This window comes from Notolabrus celidotus, chromosome 15, assembly GCF_009762535.1.
Source record: "Notolabrus celidotus isolate fNotCel1 chromosome 15, fNotCel1.pri, whole genome shotgun sequence".
In the NCBI taxonomy this organism is placed as follows: Eukaryota; Metazoa; Chordata; class Actinopteri; order Labriformes; family Labridae; genus Notolabrus; species Notolabrus celidotus.
The window spans coordinates 33,650,201-33,662,801 of NC_048286.1; the positions used below are offsets into that span (position 1 = coordinate 33,650,201).

Here is a 12,601-nt window from a genome sequence, read left to right on the forward strand (position 1 = left end):
TTAAGAGGCTGTCTGTGTCCACTACTTTATTAGATAAGTGCAGTCCATAGACATTACATCAGAGAAAGGAAAGGTCATATCTTATTGTTTAACCCCGCCCCCTATCACCCAGGTTAACAGGAAGTACTCAATACTTGAAGTCAGTTGTAGATAAAGTACCTTCAACTTTGTCTGGAGTAGATTCACAGATCAGAACTTTTACTTCTACTCCAGTAACACGTCATCAGAGTCACTGTTCCTTTATTTTAGTGTTTCAGAACTCTGTTCATCCCTGGCAGGAACTTAGTTTGAGTCAACAGCAATTACAGAAAGCAATGGGTGACTACATCCATGATTGATAAGTATAAACTGTACCTTGACACCTTTATGATCCATCTGTTAATGTTTGAAGTGGTTCAGGTGTTTCAGTCTAAAGTTCAGAGCGGCTCTGTTATCCTTAAAGAACACTTCAGTGTGAAGGTGAACACAGAGAGTTTAGACTTCATGTGAAGAATGCTGAAAACCTCCTTCTGTCAGTTCCATGTTTGTTCTCTCTCTGCTTGGTTTCCTGTTTGAAGCTGCTGATTCATTTCACCATCAGAAGGTAACCTAACACACACTGTTCATCATGTTTGTGTGAGTCTGTTTAACTGACCTGAGAACAGTACAGATGGTGGTAGAGATGTGATGTGTTGTTTGTGGCTGCATTGGTAGATAAGTCTGATCTAAAAGTAAATTTAACAGATTTGATGTGAACAAATATTGTTTTAGGTCATCTAGAGGTGAAGTTGTCATGCTCTAACTTGTCTCTGAAAGTCTGAGTGTGAAAACACTGATACATATTACAGCAGAGTAACCACCTGAGGGGTATACTATGAGGCTGGATTTGCAGTTATCTTGGTAACTTCAGGGTTAACTCTGGATTTTCAGTACTATGAAAGTGGTTCCTGTCTTACCTGGGTGAATCACCATGGTTACTCATGCTGAACTCCTAACCTGCTCAGGGGCAGGTTCTATTCAGGATCAGAGATCAGTTTGTAGAAAACTCCGCCCACTGACCAATCAGGTCACTCGATCACAAAGCTCTGTGAGCTGATCGCGAGGGGAGGGGGGAGAGACGGGCGGGACACTTTGTCTACCTGTATGATTTTATATCTAAAATACTGATGACAGTTATTTTCTTTCCTGACATCAAACTTAAACAGAGTCTAAAGCAGGTGATCCAGGGGAATTTGTACATTTAATAGCCTACATTTAATGAAATAAAACTGTGCATGCTTATAACTTTGAATCATGGTTTCATTTTTATTAGTCCTAACCACAGCGCTCAGTTTGATACCGTCAGGACTGCAGCTGAAGTATTAAGTCTAAAACTGTCACACACAACACAAGATTACATCAGAGAGAGAGATCACTGTCAGGGAATTAACAGTTATCATTATCAGATCTAACGCTCACTGAATTAAGATATATAAGATGTCTTTAGTTCATTCACTCTGTCTCATCAGTTCTTCCTTCATGTTTGAAGCTGTGTTGAAGGTCGTCTGGATTATGTGTTTCACTTCATATTTTTCTAATGTCAGTGCAGTGTTTGAAAAATATGTCCATGTGCAGACAGCAGACTGTCCGTGTCTGTGATTGGCCACATGTCCTCCACCCTGTTGGAAGATAGACTCATCATGTTGATAACCAGCTTTGTGTGATAGCTTGGCGTAATCTCCTTTGTTAGGTTCAGTGAGCCGGATCAGGAGGAGATATCTGGGATATGTTGAACTTGCTTTGTAGTATACCCCTCAGCTCTCAGCAGATTGTAAACATTTAACCCCAGAGGAACATTTTACTGCTCAAGGCTTTCTCTTCTAAGTCTCTGGAGACAAAAGTGAGATTCTCACTTCAGCCTCATTCAAGTTTCAAATTGTTCTCATTGGTTTCTTCTAAAATTCACTAGGAGAAATAGTTGAGACCATGACATGAGTCTTATTTGAGACTTAAATGAGAGATCTCATTAATGGCTCATTTTCCTCTTTTTTTTTTAATATATATTTTTGGCCTTTTTGCCTTTATTTGACAGGACAGCTGAAGAGAGACAGGACATGTGGGGAGTAGTGAGCGGGGGAAGACATGCAGGAAATGGTCGACCGGCCGGGAACCGAACCGGCGACCCCTAGTGATGAGGACTGTAGCCTCTGTATGTGGGGCGCTTAGACCGCTAGGCCACCAGCGCCCAAAAGACTCCGACCCTTTAATTGTAATAATCTGGCTAAATCTGGTCGGCCCTTTAGAGGCCCATATTTTAAATAAATGGTCGGTCATACCTGAGATGAAATCTCTATCTTTTGCAGTTTCTCTCAAACACTTTAAATCTTTGTGAAGTGGTTTTGTTCCAAACAGACTTGTAAAGGAAGGACCATACTGTGAAGTCAAAGAAGAGATCATTTCACATCTAAATATCTGATCTTGCAAGTGATTCAAATGTTTTAATGAGAATTGTAAGTTTGTGGACAATTACACTGAAATGTTAATTTTGCAGGGCACTATAAATGTTCATGAAAAGATGAGCTCAGGCTCTTTCTTTGCTCCATCTGAGCTCAACTTGAGACACAAAAACTGAGTCTGACAAAAACAAATGGATGAGGTTAGATTGAGAGAGCTCCCTGATTTCTCCACCTGAGCTCAAAAGGAGTCACAACACTTGAGAAATACCTGAGAATCATTTCAGATTCTGACCAGATCTCCTTTTGAACTGAAAGGGAGACTAAGCTGAGACTTTTTACAACTTTTTTTTTTTGGAGGTAAGAATGAGAAACAGGAGACATAAGCTATAGTCTCATTTTGCTTTCAAACAGATCTCATTGTTGTCTAGGAGACAGAAATGAAACACTTTTGAGATCTCCTCTCTGAATTTCTTTTCCTATGGGTATGATGCAGGAAGGATGGCAGTACCTCACAGAAGTTGCTCTCTCTCTAGTTCTGTATTATTTTATCTTTGTGCTTTTAGGGACCGTAATCCATTCTTGGTGAATTCCCCCCTCAGAAGGGAAGATGCAATGTCAGAGTTTTGTAACTGAACAGTTTTCACATACTGCAACCCCCGCCCCCTTTCACCAAGGGTAAAAGGAAGAACGCACTACATGAAGTCAGTTGTAGATAAAGAGTCACTGTTCCTTTATTTGAGTATCTCAGAACTCTGTTCATCCCTGACAGGAACTTTGTTTGAGGCAACAGCAACTACAGACAGCAATGGGTGACTACACCCATGTTTTATAAGTATAAACTGTACCTTGACACCTCTATGATCCATCTTACAAGGTTTGATTCTGTTAATGTTTGACTGAAGTCATTAATTCTGTTAGTGTTGACTGAAGTGGTTCAGGTGTTTCAGTCTAAAGTTCAGAGCGGCTCTGTTATCCTTAAAGAACACTTCAGTGTGAAGGTGAACACAGAGAGTTTGGACTTGGTGGAGCTGCTTGGTTTCCTGTTTGAAGCTGCTGATTCATTTCACCATCAGAAGGTAACCTAACACACACTGTTCATCATGTTTGTGTGAGTCTGTTTAACTGACCTGAGAACAGTACAGATGGTGGTAGAGATGTGATGTGTTGTTTGTGGCTGCATTGGTAGATAAGTCTTACCTTAACTCTCATGTATTTACATGTGAACATGTGAAGTTGATTCATGATAGATGTGACACTAATGTCACAGTTTATATCCAGCTGACTTCCTGGTGCAAACTAACAAGGAATAAACTCTCTGTGCGTTATGATGCAGCTCGTATGTTCTAGGGTGGAGCCACAGTCAGCCCCAGACTGATTTAACCTCTGATTATTAGAATAGTAATTATGTTAAAAGTAATTTCAACAGATTGTATCTACACAAATATTGTTTTAGGTCATCCAGAGGTGGAGTTGTCATGCTCAAACTTGTCTCTGAAAAGTCTGAGTGTGACAACTCTGATAAATATTACAGCACAGTGACCTCCAGCTCTCAGCAGACAGTAAATATGTCACTAACTGTGTGGGGCTCTTAGAACCAGAGTTTGTGAATCAGATGTTATTTGTATTGAGAATAGAAAAGGGTCTGTTTTGCTCCAAATGAATTTATAACTTCTCATTTAAATGTATTCAAACAACATGGCTGCACAGAGACGCCATTTTCTCCACGGTGCAGTTTGTGCAGTGTTTAACTCCTTATGTATTTTTATGGAGCGCTGTTTGTAAAGTTGTTCACACTGAAATCAACAACATTTCTCCACATTTTGCTCTAACATGTTTTAAAATGTGGTGGGAATTTTAAGATTCACTTTTTATCACATGTAGAGCAATATTTGATGAAAAAGATGAAACATCTCCTTCATTCAGTTTACAGTCAGGATCAAACTGTTCAAACCTGCAGAAGTCATATTAATATTTGCTATCTCACAAGACTATGACAGCATAACAGTCAAATCAATATTATATCTAACAGGATCCAACACAACATTGACTGACCTTCACATAAATACCAACACTCTTTATTAACAGATTGTACAATGATTGATTCAAAACCTTTTGTTTTCATAAAAACTCAGAATTCAGAAATAATTATCTCATGAAGTCAGAAAAACAGGATCCTCTTCTCAACTGATTACACTATGCCTCTGTTTGCCTGGAAGTTTTATTACTTTATGAGTTTAATAACAGGATCAAAGGTCAATCATTTGGTCCCTTATAAACTGAACACATTCAACGACATGTGGGATTATTATCATTCAGTCCAAAGTAGCAACAAGAGTCAATGATTAACTGCTCATAAAGAAATAGAATAAGGTCCAGGAAGAGTTCACTCAAACATTAAAAATACTGCTGGAATATATTTGAAGTTAGAACATTTAGTTTTATAACCAAGGTGAGCACTATATTGAAAATTTGGGTACAAATATAATTTGGTGAATAGAGCTCAGAAATCTACTCACCAGACAGAAAATCTGCTCACATTTGGCTTGTTCTGTTTAACATTATTACAGCATCTTCCAGACAGGACTCAGTCTGATCTCATCTTAATCCACCATGAGCAGAGCACTTTGCAGCATTTAGCAAGTTACAGTGGCAAGGACAAACTTCCTTTAACAGTCAGAAACCTCCAGCAGGACCAGACTCATGTTAGACACACATCTGCTGAGACCGTGTTGGAGAGAGGGATAGAAGGAAAAGATAGAATGAATGTGACACCACCTGGTGGTAGAATATGGAATGACACCGTGTAAGAGAGCAGTGTGTGTCCTGTTGTGTAAATCCTGATGTATGTGTGTTTGTGTGTAGGTGGGCACTCTGCAATGGATCAGTGTGAGGACAGAGAGGAGGGAGCTCCTCCCTCTAAAACCACTCTGTGTGGGGAACATGAAGCTCAGAGGTAAGATGAGGATCTCTACCTGTCCATGACTCTTCTCCATGTCAGAGATCAGCACTGAATCTTTGCGGCATCAAAACTCATACTCACAGCTGTGTGTGTGTGTGTGTGTGTGTGTGTGTGTGTGTGTGTGTGTGTGTGTGTGTATGTGTTGTTTTTTTTGCAGCACAGAGCACCAGCATGGACCAGACTCTCCTGGACCTGGACCCAGCTGTGTGTCCTTAAACAGTGACGACTCTATGGAAAGACCTATTGATTTCAACGATGGACATCAGTCTGATCGTCTAAGGTAATAATCGATCTCAGTGTTTTTCAGAATTAAAACATTAGAAAAGTTTTTAGTAATTTCAGCAGCTCTCAAACCTGGAAGATTTTCAGAGTTCATGTTTGTTCATCAGTGTTTGTGATTCTGTCAGAGTCAAACATCAGAGACCAGACTCTCCTGGACCTGGACCCAGCTGTGTGTCCTTAAACAGTGACGACTCTATGGAAAGACCTATTGATTTCAAAGATGGAGAGATTTGTGATGATGAAAGGTAAGACTGTCCTGTGTTTGGAGGAGGATCCATAAGACAGACTCTATCAGATGTAACACTGTGTGTCATTACATAAAGTACATGATATTATATTTGTTCCACAGAGTTCAGAGATCAGAGGCTCCCATTGGTCAGTCTGCCCAGCAGCATCAAACACAGCTGGACTCCATATTGATGGTGAGTAAATGTACAAACACAGCTCCTCCTGAGAATCAGAGCACACACTCATTCTGTTTGGATGTTTCTGTTTCCTGATCACACTGCAAACATCATCTCTGCCTGAATTCTCTTCACACTCAGTGTTTGACTGATTGAATGAAGCCTTACATTTCTGAGCTGCACACAGTCAGAGGTCAGAGGTCATGCTGCTCTCACACAGACTCAGACTTTGGCAGCAGAGTTCCCAAAGTGAGTCCAGTTTGAGGTCTAAACAACAGAAACACTTTGCTTCATGTTAATGACAGCTGCTGCTTTCAGCTTCATTCTAATAAACACATCAGGTCTAAAGTCACTGCAGACTTTTTCTGGATGAAAGCACACCAGGAGATTTCTCCAACAGGAAGTTCATTTCAGAGAAACTTGACTTGTAGAAGACAGGACCATCCACAGACTAAGTCCTGAAGCAGCATTGTGATCCAGTCTCCATGCTGGACTCTGCAGACCAGCAGGCTCTCTGTCTGTCACAGATGATCTGATGTTCTGTTTTGTTCTCCTCCAGCTGCTCCAGGAGAACATCATCAGTTTTGTAAAGACCGAGCTGAAGGAGATCCACAGAGTTCTGAGTCCAGATTACCCAGAATGCTCAGAGAGTCAGAGGGAGGATGAGGATGAAGAACAGAGGAGGAGCAGAGAGGTCTTTCTGGAGATCACTCTGCACTTCCTGAGGAGAATGAAGCAGGAGGAGCTGGCTGACTGTCTGCAGAGCAGTAAGAGGATTTGAACACATTGAACATGATGGAGAGAGGAAATGGAGACAACATGGGAGAGGTTTACATTTCAAACTCTGCTGTTAATATGATGCACACATTTGGATCACATCTATGAGCTGTGAGAAACTGTTCACAGCTGATGAAGAGATTTCAGAGAGGAGGAGAATCAAATCCATCCTGATGTCTGAAAGTGTAAATTCATCAGACTGATTGTAGCTTCAGATCATTCATCACATTTCTCTTTGGTTCTTTCAGGAACTGTTGCTCCAGAGTGCAGACGTAAACTGAAGTCTGATCTGAAGGAGAAGTTCCAGTGTGTGTTTGAGGGGATCGCTAAAGCAGGAAACCCAACCCTCCTGAACCAGATCTACACAGAGCTCTACATCACAGAGGGAGGGACTGGAGGGGTCAATGATGAACATGAGGTCAGACAGATTGAAGCAGCATCCAGGACCCCACACAGACCAGAGACCACCATCAGACAAGAAGACCTCTTTAAAGGCTCACCTGGAAGAGATCAACCAATCAGAGCAGTGCTGACAAAGGGAGTGGCTGGCATCGGGAAAACAGTCTTAACACAGAAGTTCACTCTGGACTGGGCTGAAGACAAAGACCACCAGGACATCCAGTTCACATTCCCCTTCACTTTCAGAGAGCTGAATGTGCTGAGAGAGAGAAAGTTCAACTTGGTGGAACTTGTTCATCACTTCTTTACTCAGACCAGAGAAGCAGGACTCTGCAGGTTTGAAGAGTTCCAGGTTGTGTTCATCTTTGACGGTCTGGATGAGTGTCGACTTCCTCTGGACTTCAGCAACAATCAGATCCTGACTGATGCTACAGAGTCCACCTCAGTGGATGTGCTCCTGACAAACCTCATCAGAGGGAACCTGCTCCCCTCTGCTCGCCTCTGGATCACCACACGACCTGCAGCAGCCAATCAGATCCCTCCTGAGTGTGTTGACATGGTGACAGAGGTCAGAGGGTTCACTGACCCTCAGAAGGAGGAGTACTTCAGGAAGAGGTTCAGAGACCAGGAACAGGCCAGCAGAATCATCTCCCACATCAAGACCTCCCGAAGCCTCCACATCATGTGCCACATCCCGGTCTTCTGCTGGATCACTGCTACAGTTCTGGAGGATGTGCTGAAGACCAGAGAGGAAGAAGAGCTGCCCAGGACCCTGACTCAGATGTACATCCACTTCCTGGTGGTCCAGTCCAAACTGAAGAACATCAAGTATGATGGAGGATCTGAGACAGATCCACTCTGGAGTCCAGAGAGCAGGAAGATGATCCAGTCTCTGGGAAAACTGGCTTTTGATCAGCTGCAGAAAGGAAACCTGATCTTCTATGAGTCCGACCTGACAGAGTGTGGCATCAAGATCAAGGAAGCCTCAGTGTACTCAGGAGTGTTCACACAGATCTTCAGAGAGGAGAGAGGACTGTACCAGGACCAGGTGTTCTGCTTCATCCACCTGAGCGTTCAGGAGTTTCTGGCTGCTCTTCATGTCCATCTGACCTTCACCAACTCTGGACTCAACCTGATGGAAGAAAAACAACCAACGTCCCTGATCTCTAAACTCTTTAGAGACAAACCTAAACTAAAACCTCTCCATCAGAGTGCTGTGGACCAGGCCTTACAGAGTCCAAACGGACACCTGGACTTATTCTTGCGCTTCCTCCTGGGTCTTTCACTGCAGACCAATCAGACTCTCCTGAGAGGTCTGCTGACACAGACAGGAAGTAGCTCACAGACCAATCAGGAAACAGTCCAGTACATCAAGGAGAAGATCAGTGAGGATCTGTCTGCAGAGAGAAGCATCAACCTGTTCCACTGTCTGAATGAACTGAATGATCGTTCTCTAGTGAAGGAGATCCAGGAGTCCCTGAGATCAGGACGTCTCTCCACAGAGAAACTGTCTCCTGCTCAGTGGTCAGCTCTGGTCTTCGTCTTACTGTCCTCAGAGAAAGATCTGGACGTGTTTGACCTGAAGAAATACTCTGCTTCAGAGGAGGCTCTTCTGAGGCTGCTGCCAGTGATCAAAGCCTCCAACAAAGCTGTGTGAGTTCATGAGTGAGACATTTTATACATAATTAATTCTGCTCATGACAACTGTGAAAACATTTGTTTGGTCCTCTTACTTTTTATTTTACAGGCTGAGTGGATGTAACCTGTCAGAGAGAAGCTGTGAAGCTCTGTCCTCAGTCCTCAGCTCACAGTCCTCCAGTCTGAGAGAGCTGGACCTGAGTAACAACAACCTGAAGGATTCAGGAGTGAATCTGCTGTCTGTTGGATTGAGAAGTCTAAACTGCAAACTTGAAACTCTCAGGTCAGGTTTTTGTTTGATTCTGATGGGGATTCATATATGAGAATATAATTATGATCAGCTTAGATGTGCTGTATTTTTTTCTAACTCCAGACTGTCAGGGTGTCTGATCAGAGAGGAAGGATGTACTTCTCTGGGCTCAGCTCTGAGCTCCAACCCATCCCACCTTAGAGAGCTGGACCTGAGCAACAATGACCTGAAGGATTCAGGAGTGAATCTGCTGTCTGCTGGATTGAGAAGTCCACACTGCAAACTGGAAACTCTCAGGTCAGGTTTTCTGTTGATTCTGTTGGTCAGTAATATGTATGAGTACAATTATAAAATCAGTAGACCTTTGCTCAGTTTCATGGTGTTTTTTTCTAACTCCAGGCTGTCAGGGTGTCTGATCACAGAGGAAGGCTGTGCTTCTCTGGCCTCAGCTCTGAGCTCAAACCCCTACCACCTTAGAGAGCTGGACCTGAGCTACAACCATCCAGGAGACTCAAGAGTCAAGCTGTCTGCTGCATTGAAGGATCGCCACAGCAGACTGGATACACTGAGGTATAACATAAGAGCTCAAACACTGAGCATTCACATTAAAAGCATCTTACTCTGATTATTAATTTTAAGAGGAGTGATTGGGACTGAATCAGGCACTCACTCACTAAATGACAAACTATAAGCTTTCATTATCAGCTGATTGATCAGGTGAACTACAGCTGCCCTGTCTTCTTAAAATTACATCTGATTTCTGGCAGTTACTACGTTAAGAGAGAATTATGACGTAGACTGAAACTGTTTGTCTTTCAGCATCGTGAGTAAAGATTTTGAATTTAGATACATGAAGATTCTCTTCAGTTTTGAGGTTAAGCAGGAATTGTTTTTGCTGATTTCAAAGAGGACATGAGAAGCAGAATCTGGACTTTATGGATCCAAAGTCCTTCAGCCATTGAAACAGCTCAAAGTAACACTTGTTACAGACTCTGTGCAGAGCTCCAAACAAGCTGAGGGGCTGTTGGAGGAGATGAACTGACTTTGGTCCACTTTCTGTACATCAGAACATCACTCTGACTGTGTTTCTTCCTCCAGGGTGGACCATGGTGGAGAGCAGAGGTTAAAACCTGGACTGAAGAAGTGTAAGTGTGGAATCAGTTTGACTCATGAGGACCAAACAGCAGACTGTCAGCTAACAAAGAATAAAGCCTTCAGGTGTGTCTGATGATAAACTGCTGCTGTGTTGTGTCTTTGTCTCTCCACCAGATGTCTGTGAACTCACTCTGGACTCAAACACAGCAAACAGATACCTCAGACTGTCTGAAGACAACAGGGAGGTGACATGTGTGATAGAGGATCAGTCATATCCTGATCATCCAGACAGATTTGAATATTCTCCTCAGCTGCTGTGTAGAGATGGTCTGACTGGTCGCTGTTACTGGGAGGTCGAGTGGAGAGGATGGGTTCATATATCAGTGAGTTACAGAGGAATCAGAAGGAAAGGACGCTTCAATGACTGTGTGTTTGGATGGAATGATCAGTCCTGGAGTCTGATCTGCTCTGATGAAGGTTACTCTGTACTTCACAATCACAGAGAGATAGTCCTCCCTCTCTCCTCGTCCTCTGTCTCTGACAGAGTAGCAGTGTATGTGGACTGTCCTGCTGGCACTCTGTCCTTCTACAGAGTCTCCTCTGACTCTCTGATCCACCTCCACACCTTCAGGACCACCTTCACTGAACCTCTGTATCCTGGGTTTGGGTTGTCGTTTACTTTTTCCTCAGTGCGTCTGTGTTCTGTGTAGGACGGAGAGTCTCCTCCTCTCTACACAAACACAAACTGAGTATTTGACTGTTTCTGTCACATCAGCATGAACGTCTGTTATCAAAGAGCATGACTCCACGGAAAAGTGTCAGACTGAACTTTAGTTATTCACATCTCTATTGTGAAAAACATCAAGCCTCATTCATCCTTTTTTCTTCTTCAATGTAATCAAAGAAAGTTTGTGAGAACAGTCTGAATCAGATCCATTAAACTGTTCTTCACCTGCAGAGATTTTCCCCCCTGTGTTTAAACTGATGAAGCCATGTCCTCATGAGACTGCAGGGTGGTTTGCACACAAACATCCAAATCAGACAGAAGCTGAGAGGAGAGCAGCAGGGATCTGGTGATGTACTTTGACTAATGATTTTTGTTTGGACACAACAAGACAGTAAGGACACAACAAGACAGTAAGGACACAACAAGACAGTAAGGACACAACAAGACAGTAAGGACACAACAAGACAGTAAGGACACAACAAGACAGTTAGGACACAACAAGATAGTAAGGACACAACAAGACAGTAAGGACACAACAAGACAGTAAGGACACAACAAGACAGTAAGGACACAACAAGACAGTAAGGACACAACAAGACAGTAAGGACACATCAAGACAGTAAGGACACAACAAGACAGTTAGGACAATAAATATATAAGCCTAAACACAAATAAGGAAATCAAAGTATATGAACTCAAGATTTGCTCCTTTTATTTTAGCTTTCTGAAGTTATGCGCTTTATTTGAACAAACACGATTTAAAAAATGTATTTATTTGATCTTATTTTGAAATGCAGCCCTACTTTTATTTTGTTAATGAGAGAACATTATATCTGCAGTCACACATTTATGTTGAAATATTGTTTTTTCAAATGTTTTGACAAGAGTTGACAGTCAGGTATTGATTACATGCTGATATATCACACTAAATAGTTACACATTATGATCTTTCTGACCTTTGCTTCAAGAAATGTTCCCTAACTGGACCTCTTTAAATTGGAGTTTAATACCCCTGGTATATAAGAAGGTATATATTCACTTACAAAGGGCAGATAGGACTGGGGTGATGTGGTCTCTGGAGTGGGAGTGAGTGAGGAGGCGTGAGAGGCACCCTACTGCAGGCAAGATGGCGCCGCCACAACATCCACACCGGAAGTCCATACCGGAAGTGATTCTTTAACCCCCTCTCTACCCAATGCCGGATGCTTCGAACTGGAAGTTTCTTCTTCGTGTAGCGTATTGATTGCATTAGTCTGTCGCTGCTAAATCAATTAGCAGAAAGCTAATTGTGATAGAGAGAGTGAGTGAGAGAGATCCCGCTGTGTATGAAGAACAGAATAATGTAGAGTGTTAGTGTGTGTGGGGGGAGGGGATGAGAAGGAAAAGACTGTAAGTAAGAGGGAAAATACACTCAAGCTGTACACAGAGATCTATATTCACCAGAAAAACAACAGAGGCTCCCCAGAAATGTGTACTGTACATCTATCATCAGTGGCTGACAGTGGTGCCTCAAGTTGAAATATTTTAGTCCTAATATTTTATGTTGATTTGGAGTTTGTAATAGCAAAAGTGCATTGTTCATTTTCAAGTACAACATTATCAATACAAAAGGGTTAAGACATCATACATATAACATTAAAAAAACATAAAATAAAG

At 42.2% G+C, this 12,601-nt stretch overlaps 1 protein-coding gene across 1 annotated transcript; it reads left to right on the forward strand.

Moving 5' to 3' along the window:
- The first annotated feature begins 413 nt into the window (after positions 1-413).
- Positions 414-11,175, forward strand: LOC117826707 (NLR family CARD domain-containing protein 3-like). Its single transcript, XM_034702964.1, has 10 exons — positions 414-583; positions 5,277-5,367; positions 5,531-5,653; positions 5,906-6,077; positions 6,619-6,826; positions 7,085-8,888; positions 8,983-9,156; positions 9,523-9,693; positions 10,222-10,268; positions 10,393-11,175. Exons 2-10 carry the CDS (start codon positions 5,291-5,293, stop codon positions 10,926-10,928), a joined length of 3,312 nt encoding a protein of 1,103 aa, XP_034558855.1. The 5' UTR covers positions 414-583; positions 5,277-5,290; the 3' UTR covers positions 10,929-11,175.
- The last annotated feature ends 1,426 nt before the right edge of the window (positions 11,176-12,601 follow it).

Bases quoted from the DNA above. Each gene is read 5' to 3' on its own strand.
- LOC117826707 (XM_034702964.1), top strand. From the start codon at position 5,291: ATGGATCAGTGTGAGGACAGAGAGGAGGGAGCTCCTCCCTCTAAAACC. The intron at 6,827-7,084 runs GTAAGAGGATTT...TGGTTCTTTCAG, and splicing joins GGCTGACTGTCTGCAGAGCA to GAACTGTTGCTCCAGAGTGC. The intron at 9,694-10,221 runs GTATAACATAAG...TTCTTCCTCCAG, and splicing joins AGCAGACTGGATACACTGAG to GGTGGACCATGGTGGAGAGC.